General features: G+C 59.9%; 1 protein-coding gene across 5 annotated transcripts in view; it reads left to right on the top strand.

Annotated features, from left to right (window-relative positions):
• The first annotated feature begins 421 nt into the window (after positions 1-421).
• Positions 422-11029, top strand: part of GATA3 (GATA binding protein 3) — a 29132-nt gene continuing 18524 nt past the window's right edge. For 4 of the 5 annotated variants that reach the window (XM_046678557.1, XM_046678554.1, XM_046678556.1 and 1 more), the window contains exons 1-2: positions 9572-9801; positions 10206-10835. In XM_046678557.1, coding sequence (XP_046534513.1) covers positions 10595-10835 — 241 coding nt within the window. In that variant the 5' untranslated portion in view covers positions 9572-9801; positions 10206-10594. Of the gene's footprint in view, positions 548-9571; positions 9802-10205; positions 10836-11029 lie in introns of those variants that run through there. The other variant, XM_046678553.1, reaches the window with a different exon arrangement.

Genomic DNA, 11029 nt, shown 5'->3' with positions numbered 1-11029 from the left:
AGTGGGTCCCTACTTCCTCCAAAAATGTGAAGAAAACTCCGCAAAAGCTTTTATATCTACGTAGGTAATGACCCAGTCAACACTACTGATGACATTTACAGTGTTAATGCCAACCCTGCCGGAGACAGTGGGCTTTGTAGGCGCCAGGGGCTGGTCATATTTCAGGCAGTCTTTCCCCATCCCCCCCAACCCTGCCAGTTTCACATCCCCCTGATGTGCGGTTTGCCTGTTTGCAAAAAGGGGGTGAAATTCATTCCTCCCTCAGTCTTCTTCCCTCCCTCCCTTTCCCCCTTCGCAACCCGGAAGAGCTCCGCTCTCTACAGTGAGCAGGAGAAGGCGGAGGGAGGGGGTTCCTAGGAAAGATGCGCATCACTCAGGTTTTACTTCTCGCTGGAAGCCCGCGTGAGATGCCGTAGGCAGCCAGCCGGGGCGGCGAGGACCGCAGCGGCGGCAACAGCGGCCAAGTCTGCCTGTCATTTCTGCCTTCAGACCTCGGGCGAGTCAGGAAAAAATAAAAAACAGCTGGCCGGCGGGAGCGAGCTACCAGGTCAGTGAATGTCGCTGTCTTCCCTCTTTAACTCTGCACGCGCTGTCCCCGGCCCAGGTGGAGAGAATTAAGAGGAGGTCTTGACTCCAAAAGGACAGCTACCCCTGGAAGAAAGTGAGCTAGATCCCTGTCCTTATTGTTCTTTCTGGCCCCTGGAAATCTTCGGCTTTCTGCAATGACCTTGGGCCAGCATGGTGTGTGCAGGGGTGTACGTCCTTGTTTGGAGGAACAAGCTAGTAGGACTAGGCATGTGAAGAAAAACTAAGCAGAAAAATAAGAGACGGTGGGAATGCTTGGGAAGGGCTGGACATACGTTTCCTTCTTGCCAGTGAGGGCAAAGGCTTAGGGAAAAGAACCCCTTTGCCAAGGAGCAGCTCAGCTTTCTCGGAAGGTGGGTGCAGCCCCGGAGTGTCAATTTCGTGTGTATTTCCCTCTGCTTACAAGTGTGTGTTTAGGCTCATTGTCTCTGCCTATAATCAAAGAAACAGCTGTGCCCTGTGAGATAAAGTTGGAGCCCAGATGTGCAGGCATCTGGCATCCCCCTCCCCCAGGGGGAGCTGGTGGCTAGGAGGTGCCCTGGCTTCCAGGAGCACCCTGAGTTAGGCAAGAAAACCGCAGCTTCCAAGAGAGGGTGCCCAGGGTTGCGGGGAGCGGGAGGGGTAGAGAGGACAAGAATTTGACTTTCTCCAGGGGTGTCTGACCAACAGACCTCCAAGAAGTCGTTCAGTCAGAGGCAGGTCCCAATGAAGAGAGAGAATGTTCAAATGCAGAGGAAGTGGAGAGAATCTGGGCAGGAGAATTGCTTTTAGGCATCTTTTCTTCCTCTGGATCCTGCAGGGTGCCTGAGGAAACTGATGTGGGCGATTCTGTCCAGGGCAGGGGCTGGAAGTGAGTCTGACCCGCAGGATCTCCCCTCTGGTTCCCATGTTTCCTGGTCCTTCTCTCCTCCCCTGTCGCCCACATTCACCAGGATGCTGGGGTTGTGGACACGAGACCTTTAAAGGGACAAATAATGAAGTAGCCTTTACAGCCCTTCCATCCCTTAGTGGTTGTGGCAGAAAAAGTGTGTGTGGCAGAAGGTGTGTGTGGGGGCTGTTGGTCCTGTGACAGGCTGTGGGGTGGGGAGTCCCAGCCAGGCTGGCAGGGTCAATCCAGGTGTCTGGATGGGAGATGCTTGCTGAGCCCGGATGGCTGGGCGTGGGAGGGGGCTTACCTTCAAAGCCGGTAAACAGCTGTGTGGTTCTGAGGACAGGAATTGTGGTCTGTCCATTTGAACCTGGGCTGGGGTATGGGGTCCAGGTCAGACAGACCAAGACCCAGGTGGGTGTTGGGTCCCATGGGCTCCCATTATCGATTCCGGAGTGGGATCAGGCAGGGGGTCCAGCTTCCAGCTTCCAGCCAGTCGCCTTGAGAGGCCTAAGGTTCCTGGCTTGAGGAGCCAGCTGAGTTCGATGATGTGGGTGTGTGGCACTCAGCATGCAAGCCCCTGCATCCCACAGGCCCACCCTCCATTCTACACAAGTTATCTCTGTCAACCCTGGGGGACTCAGGGTTGGGGTTAGTCTGTCCTGCGAAAAGTCTGGAGACAGGGGACACTGCATTTTCCTTTATTTGATATTTCCACCCTGCCTTTTCGCAGGTGTTACACGAGGTGGGGGTAAGTCGGGGTGCAGTGAAGAGATGGGAGTGGCTGCCCCTGGACACTCAGTGGTGGAGCCTCTTTTGGGAGCCCCCCAGCCCAGAGTGACACAGAGAGCCTGGGGAGGGGGCAGGTACGTGGGAGCCGGGTGGCTGAGAATCCCTCTCCTGGAGGTTAAGGCAGCTTGTGTCGGGGAACGTGGGAAGCGGCAGGGAATTCGGGGTCCTGATAAGATGTATGGGGGCAGAGTTCGGAAGCCCAGTGTTCTCCAGCACCAGGTTATTCTAACCATTTCTGGGCTGGCTGCACTGAGGCGGTGTCTCATTCTCGCATCTGAGCCATTTCACGTAGAAATGTGCATGCCTTTCGTGGTACGTCTTTGTGAGCGCACCAAATATTTCTGATCCCCTCTTTTTCTCAACGGTCGGAGTCAGCGGAGAGAGGGTTGGCAACGCCGCGAGTGGGCCAGCAAGCCCGGGAGCGCGAGTCCGAACTGCCTTCGCTTCTGGTCGCCGGGCAGATGCGACCAGAGGTGGTGGCGGTGGATGCGGCCCTTAGACGGACAGAAAGAAACACGGGGCCCGAGGCGCTTGACCGGAGGTCTCCCTGGGTGTCCGTCGCTGCGGGTCTGCAGGCACATGTGTGCAGGCACATGTGTGTGGCTGCTGTTTTGTTTTATGTAACAAATTGCTTGGGCTCCACGAGGTGGCAGGCGGCGGCGAGCCGAGCGCGAGCCGGGGCCTGGCGGGGAGAGACGGCCGGCAGGGTGCAGTCCTGGAGGGATGGAGAGGCGGAGGGGGCCCGCGGGAAGGTGGCTTCTTGACACCTCTGAGGCGGGCAGACGCGCAGATTTCCCCATCGGGTCTCCAGCGTGTCCAAAGGAACAAATGACAATTCGTGCTTTTAGAACCTCGCCGCTACTGTCTCCTGATCTGAACGAAACGACCCTCTCTCATTGCCCCTCTCCCTGTTGTGAACTCCCTGTTCCCTTGAAGCCCGCGGTCCATTGTCCAGCAACCATCACACCCCAGTTTTCCGGCTTATCAAGAGAAGTAAAAACACAATAGCCCCTAGTTAAAGCCCTCCGGCTCCTGAAATGCCACACTGAAGTGACCCGAGGCGAGTCGCCTGAAGGGCTGAAGCGAGCGCTCGGGGCTCGGAGCTGGGGGCTCTGAGCTGGGAGGCGGCGAGGCGGCGGGCGACAAGCCAGGAGCCCCGCGAGGCTACGGGGAGTGGAGCAGGCGCCCCACGTGCACCCCTCTTCGCCCCAAAAAATGCTAGGGCCTGGAGTTCACACGGGTGACCTCGTACTTCTGACCACTTTCCTGGCTGCGGTGGCTGCTCCCTTCCCTGGGAGTCCCAGACGCTTCAGCGGTGCCGCCTGAGGACCCCCGGGGAGGAGAGCGCCTTCCTGAGAGTCGGCGGTGCCGCTGGGGGCCAGATAAGCGGCCTGGGGCCGGGAGGCACCGCGCGGACCCGCTGGAGCGCCGCCTCCATCGCTTGCTCTCCTCTTGTGCCTCTCACCTGTCCCCCAGACCACGAGGGAGAGAGAGCTGGGAGGTGCATCTTCCTCCAGGGCGCCTGGCATTCCTTTCGACTCACCCTCAAGGGGGAATCGTTCTTTCCTACCCAACCGCGGGGCTCCCCCCTTTGCCAAGGCCCCTTGACAGGGGCCCTATTAAACCCGAAAGCAGAAATCCCCTGTCTTCTCCCTCTCTCCTCCTTCCCGCTACACCCCTACCTACCCAATTTTTATCTCGATACCATCAGGGTTTTTCTCAACCGGGGAGAAGGGGGGTAGCGGCAGAGGGAGGGCCAGGATCGCTCGAAGCTGGAGGTCCCAGGCTGGCGGTGGGGGCGGGGCGGGAGGGGGTAATCTCGGAGCGCATCTCTTGTCTCTGACTCCCCATCTCTCGCTGCCCCTCCAGGCCCGAGAGGGTTTCCTTCCGAGTTTTAAACAGTGATAGATGAATAAGGGAGGGGGGAAGGTAAATCAAACCACATACCACCCCCAAAGCGATGGCTCATTTCCCAGGGCAGGGAGACCCCAGGCCAGGGGCTGGTAGGCGTGGGAGCCGGGAAGAGAGGCGCGCGTGCCGAGCTCTTTTCGCCTGAGTTCCCGCGGGCTTCCCCTTTGACGTTTCCACCTCCAGAATCTTCCCTTTGCCAGTGAGTTTCGGGGGGCCCTCTTTTCTCTGCGTTCCCCCACGTCCACTGTTTCATCTTAAGAGAGCAGCGAGCACTGCCGAACGCCGGCTTCTTTCTCATCACCTTTTGATTTCGCTCCCTTCTCTTCATTTCAGCTCATGCGGGAAAGAGACGGGGGCTCGGGTGGGGACTGCAGAGACATAATATAATCTGTTTACCCTGAGCATAACATAATTGTGCTCTCCCGCCGCTTCGCCCGCGCAGCCCTGGCCCGGCGGTGGCGCCGTGGGCCGTGTCCCCTGCGTAACCCTCCCGCCCGGCAGCCGGCGAGCTGTTTATACAGCTTTACCTGCGCTATTCTCGTATCCAGTAAAAATCCTCGCCCGGCCACGGTAACCTAATCCGAGGGCCCAGGCAGAGGTGGGGGTACTGCCTGGCTCGGTGGAGAGGGAGGTGTGCACGCGCCAGAAGAGCGTTCTCTCCTTTGCCCCACCTCCTCCGATGGGGAAAGAAATTGGGATGCGGTTCGGGTGATCGAGGTGCAGTCCCGGGGCTCGGGAGGAAGGAGATCGATTTCCACGTCCCTGTCCTCTCTGCTTTTTTCCCTCCAACAGGCGTTGGGGACGCGCGCAATGGCCGCAGTTTAGGCGCGTGCTGCCAGCAGGCGCGGCGGCCCCGGGGGCGCCTTGCGGGGCTAGCGAGGCCCAGGACGGGTTTCCTCTGTCCAGGAGCAGGACCTGGTAGCTCTCGCTCCGCTTTCAACTTGCCCCAGTATAACTCCCACACCTAAGACAAAACTGGCGAGCAAGAGAGCCGGCGCTTAACTCGATCTTCCCTCCCCAGCCAGCCTATGCTTCCAGAGCGCCCTTGTCCCGGCCGCAGCCGGGGCACCGAATCGAATTAAACGCCTCTTGGCGGTTATTGTCTCTCGCTAATTGCTCCAACAATGGCCACTATTAAAATGGAGACAACCAATTAAAGGCCCCCCGGGCCGCCCTCGGCTCCCGGCCGCCTAAGGCTTGCAGACCGCCCTGCCGCGAACCGGGCTGGTGCGGGGTGCCGGCGCCGGCCTCGGCACCTCTGGCCTCTACTTCCTCCCCAGACGCACAGCGACCGCGGCCGGTTCACACCATTTTTATTGAGCGATCACAGCCAAGGAAGATTGATCGAGCTGGAATGGGGAGGGATTTCTCCTCCTCCAGCCCCGGCTCGCAAGGGCCTCGGGGCCGCGCTCCAATTTCTGGCCTTTGCTGTCGTTCTGTGCCCTCCCCGCCCCCAGCCCCGCAGGTTCCGGCTTCATTTCTGTCTTTAACGGCGCGGCCCGGCTCCGCTTCTTTCTCCCGCCTGCAAATATTTGCTGCCTCGCTGGAAATCCGACTGTTTCGCGCGCGCTCCGCTTGCAAAGTCCTTAAGTAAACACGCTCAAATGACCGCCCCAGGCGGCCCGAGGCACGCTTGCTCCCCCTGCGCGGGATTAGTAACTTTATGACTTCGACCCCGAGGCGCGGCATTTCTGGTTCCCCTCGGCGGGCAGCGCGCGGGCGCCCGGGGCTCCTTCTCCCGGCACCTCGGCCCCGCGGAGCTCGCCTGGACGCGCCCGTCGCCAGGCTCGGGTGGGTGACGCTGGCCGCGTGGATCTCCGCTCGCCGGGTCCTGCGACCCCAGGGGTGAGCCTGGGGGCCACGCTCCTCCCCTCTGCGCCGCGAACTCCGGTTCCTTGGCTGGACTGGCTTCCCCACCTCCATCCGGACGGAGTCTCTGCGCTCCCAGGAGGGCGGGGGGGAGGGACCTGAACATGGGCATGTGTTTGGGGGGGGTGTGGGTCCCAGCTCTCCCCAACCAAGGAGAAAAAGGAAGGCTCCATTTCTTACCCTTTCCCCAAGAGGGCACACACACCCCGCTCAACCTGACGCCTGAAGTAGCCGCCTCGAGGCCTGGCGTTTCAGACAGGCCCAACTGGCTGCCGCCGTCCCGCTCACGGCCCCGGGACCCGCGGCGGGGAGGGGGAGGGCGGTGGCTGTGCCGTCGCCTGCTCGGCTCCAGGATGCTTGCTCTCAGGGTCCCACGCATCCAGGCCATTCGCCGGCCCCTTACCCTGATGTGGGAGGCCTCGTGCCCTACAGGAGCCCTGGGCCCTGCAGCGGCGGCGGCGGCGGCGGCGGCAGCGGCATCCTCCTCCTGGGTCTCCTCCTCGCTTCCTCCACCGGAGCTTCACCGGCTGCTCCCGGGGAGGAGGGGGGACTCGCTAGACCAGGCCAGGGCCGGGGTTCCTGGGGGTGGGGGGGGCGTGAGGTCTGCAGGAGGGCGCTGAGGCGTCTCCGCAGGAGGCCAGCGTCAGCTTGGTGTGCCACTGCATGGGGGAATCAGGACCACCTTTCCCCCCTTCCCCGGCCTCGAGCCCCCTCCCCCCCCCCGCCCGCCCGCCCTCGGAGGAGGAAGCCCGGCCTGCGTTTGCCGGCGAGGCGGGTCAGGCCGGCGCCTGGCCTGGCCCAGACCCCCGCAGCCCGGCTCTCCGCCTCAGGCCAAGCGCCGCAGCCTCTCTCCGGCCTCGCTCCCTTCCCCCTTCCTTCCCCGTGGGTCCCGGGGCCGACCTCGGCCCTCCCTCGCGGGTATCCCCCTCCCCTCCTCTTCCCTTCCCCCCTGCTCTGCGCTCCTGGCTCTGGGGCTGGGCCCGTGACGTCAAACCCAGTGTGGCGTCGGCGAGACTGGCCGGCGCGGGCCATCAAAAGAGCAACGTCCTCTTTCCCAATTACCCACTGTCAGTCCGGGAACAGGGGCGGACCGGCTGGGAATTAAATGTTAAATACCCCCTACAGGCTGGCTCCATTACACCGGGCATCCAGCCGCAGCCCCCCACGCCTCTCTGCCAGGTCCAAACCACCCAGAGGGGCCTTCCACATCTTTTATTTTTCCAAGGTGGTGGTGGGGGTCTCTCCATCCCACTGCAGCCAGGCTCGTGGCTTACGATTTAATTTAAACGAGTAATTCTCCTTCGCCCGCCCCCAAAATTGTGTGCGTTATCAGAGAGGCGCCGCTACACCGGAAGGCCTCCTTCTCAAATACTTTCTCTTTGTCTTTGAAAAATCGTTCCTAGCCTCAGAAGTTAACATTTTCAAGTCCTGGCTACAGCAGCTTTTCGAGGATGGCTCCCTTTTGTCCTTTCCGTGGCTTCCAGGTCTCCGAGCAGAGGACCAGGGAACTCCGTTTGGGATTTTCTGGGTGGCTTTGAACTGGGGTCGAGCTAGCGTCTCCTGGTCCTGGACTGACGCTCCAAGAAGCGCTTTTCACTTTTTCTCTCTGCTTCCATCCTTAGTCTTAATCTCGGGACTTTAGCAAAGACGTGTGTGCGTTCGTTCGTCCTTGTTTATGGAGCTGTTTCGGTGAATGCTGGACAGAAACTAAATAATTAAAAGGTTTGGAGAACGCCCGGAGCAGGAGAGGCTGGCAGCTTGAATGGCCCTAGAGAGAAGTGGTCAGAGTGGAAGGAAAAATCGATGCTCCTTTACTGGGCCGCCCTAATAAACCGGGAGTAAATGGGCTCAGGAGAAACATGGGGGCGTGTGTTTAATTTAGGGATCTTCTAAACACAACCCTGATTCCTAGCAAACGTCAGGTTTAAGAAGACCGAGACTCAAGAGAAGCTCCAAATCCAGGATCGAGAGGACCCACGTCTCCTCTACTTCTTCCAAATAAATTTTACTGATCTTTCTACAAGGATTGCGTATTAAAACAACACATCCCCTCCACGCCAAGTCAAGGCTGAATCTTGAGGGTTTTGCTTCACCTCGTGAAAGGACTCCTCCAGAACGTACTTTTAGGGACAGTCTTTTCTATCTCGAATTTTTGTATTTGTAGGGAATTTTATGGAGTAGAGAAGCGAAGAGGGAATAAAGTCTTCAAATAAAACCCCCTATCAAGCTCTTCGTACCATCGGTGGGAAAGCCTGCGAGAGAACCCACAATCTGTCCTCGCACGCGTCGTCCTGGGGTGAGCAGAGGTGGAAGTCTCCTTCCCCGCCTGACCCCTGCTCGCCCCGGCCGCCTTTTCGGGCGGCGGCTGCAGGAGCCTAAGCGCCGCTAGGGGATGCAGTGGCTCAAAGGACCAAGGGAGGCCGAGGAGCTTGGAGCCCGCGGGGCCGGCCAATCGCGGCCCGGCCGCAGCCTCGCCCGCTGATTGGCCCCTTCGCGGCCCCGCCCCCGCCCCGCCCCTCGCCGGGCCGCCTCGGAACCGCGCTCCCTCCGCCCGGGGCTGCGGGGCCAGGCAGAGCGAGCCGGGAAGCTGCGGGGCCCGCGGAGTGTCGCCGCGGTCCTGCCCGGCGGCCGGGGTGGGCGTCGGGGCAGGGCGCTGGTGTCCTCGGCTGGGGAAAAACGCCAGGAGCTGGAGTTAGCAGGGCTCCGGGCGGGGAGAAGGGAAAAGTTGGGGGACTGGATTGCAGACCGATTTCTTTACCTCTCCCTGTACTTGGGGAACTAGTCAGCGTCTCTCTCCTCCCACCACTCCTTTTCCTCCATCACGATTGTCACTTAAGTCAAAAGCACACATCGCTTACAAATATTAGGTCTGGAAAGGACAGCTGGACCAGCTGGAACATTCATTTGAGAGGCTCGTTAGCGCCATAAGACTGGAGAAAATGTTGACAACGACCCCAAAGTAACACGGACGTTCCAATCAAATTCTTTTGCCCGATTCCTCGATCTTTTAGGCCGTTCTCTCCAGAGGCAAATCTCAACGTACTTTGACATTAAAAATATTTTTTTTTCTGAGCAGTTTTACATGTACAGAGCCCCCAAATCAATAAACTCCCAAATACCCTGGATTGACTAAGAAAAAAAGTTTGCTCATTTAAAAAAGTCTGGAAAAGAAAGGCTGCCTGTAGAAATTCACTTTATGAATGGGGCAGGCCGGTGTCCCCGGCACGGAATCATCTGCGGAGCCGGATGAATTGGCAGGAGCGGGAGCCACAGTTAAAGGGCCAGAGCGCGAATTCCCTCCCATGCGCCTCGCCCACCCGCCCCGCGGCCCCTGCTCCCGGGCCGCCCTCCGCGGCGCCCCTTTCCGGTCACTGGAGGGGCGGGAGGAGGGGGAGCGGGAGGAGGGGGGGCGGGGGGGGGCGGCGAAGTTCTGGAGCGGGTTTAGGTTGCAGTTTCCTTGTGCTGGCGATCCTGTCCCCTCCTCGCCAGCGCCAGGCTCCTCCCCCTCGGCGCGGATGACACTAGAACCTCCTTAAGTTGCGTCGCGCCACAGCTGTCTGCGAACACTGAGCTGCCTGGCGCCGTCTTGATACTTTCAGAAAGAATGCATTCCCTGTAAAAAAAAAAAAATACTGAGAGAGGGAGAGAGAGAGAGGAAAGAGAGAGAGACGGAGAGAGCGCGAGACAGAGCGAGCCACGCAATCTGACCGAGCAGTTTCTGCTCTCTCAGGTCACACGCCTCCTCCTGCTCCTCCTCTCTGCTCCTCGCTACCCAGGTTGGTACTGGCGACTTTTTTTTTTTTAATTTGATTTTTTTTTCCTTTCTATTTGGGAGGACTTTAAAACATTTTAAACGCGCAACCCTCCTCTTTGGGAGAGTTTTTAAACGCTGGAAGTAAGGTCCCGAGACCGGTGTCCCCGGAGGGAGGGAATTGTCGTCCAAGTTGGAACCGCTCAGTCAGTCCGGGGCTCCGGGGAGAGCCAGGCTGCTGAGGGATGCGCTGGGGAGGCTGCGTCCGGGTTTTGCGAGCTCCAGAGGAGGCGTGCGCGCGCGTGTGTGCGTGGCCCGGGTGCGCGGGCGCGGGGGCCGGGCGGCTCCTGGGGAGGTGGTGCCACTTCATAAACTCAGGTGTAAAGTACTTAGGAGCTCATCCAGGTCTCCCCCTTCTCTCCTTTGCAGGTGACTCGAGGAGACACAGTCTCGGACGCACCGAAGAGGCCCCGGTGCAGAGCAGCCTCATTTGCAGAATTCCAGCTGTCCTCGTCCCCTCTTACAATTTGGTCCCCTTTTATCCCTCCGTGCCTATTTTTTGGAATTTCTTTTTTCTTCCTCTTCTTCTCTTTGCTAAACTACCCCCAAAGGTTTTTTTAAAAATCTCATTTGATCACCTTTCCTTCCCAGCTTTCCCATTTTCCCCACTGAAAACAAATCATTAAACGGCCCCCGCCCCTCCGACGGCAGGAGCACCTGCGGAGCCTCGGGGGCCCCCCAACCTCCCAGCCCGACCGCCCTCCCTCTCCGCGCGCGGGTTCCGGGCCCGGCGAGAGGGCGCGAGCGCAGCCGGGGCCATGGAGGTGACGGCGGACCAGCCGCGCTGGGTGAGCCACCACCACCCCGCGGTCCTCAACGGGCAGCACCCGGACACGCACCACCCGGGCCTCGGCCACTCCTACATGGACCCGGCGCAGTACCCGCTGCCCGAGGAGGTGGATGTACTTTTTAACATCGACAGTCAAGGCAGCCACGTCTCGTCCTACTACGGAAACTCGGTGAGGGCCACGGTGCAGAGATACCCTCCGACCCACCACGGTGAGTGCGCCCCGCGTGCGGGACCCCCCCGCCCGGCCGCCCCCGCTCTCCCGGGTCGGGGAGGCAAGGAGGGATCCGGGGGTGGGGAGCCCCAGCGAAGGCCCCCAAGTGTCGTTACTGCTTCATTTAAAACAATTGGGGCCCGGAAATGGGCGAGGAAGGCGTCTCGATCGTCATGAGAGTGTTTTTAAAAA

This window comes from Equus quagga, chromosome 12 (assembly GCF_021613505.1).
Source record: "Equus quagga isolate Etosha38 chromosome 12, UCLA_HA_Equagga_1.0, whole genome shotgun sequence".
In the NCBI taxonomy this organism is placed as follows: domain Eukaryota; kingdom Metazoa; phylum Chordata; class Mammalia; order Perissodactyla; family Equidae; genus Equus; species Equus quagga.
This window is presented reverse-complemented; position numbering and strand designations above follow the sequence as displayed.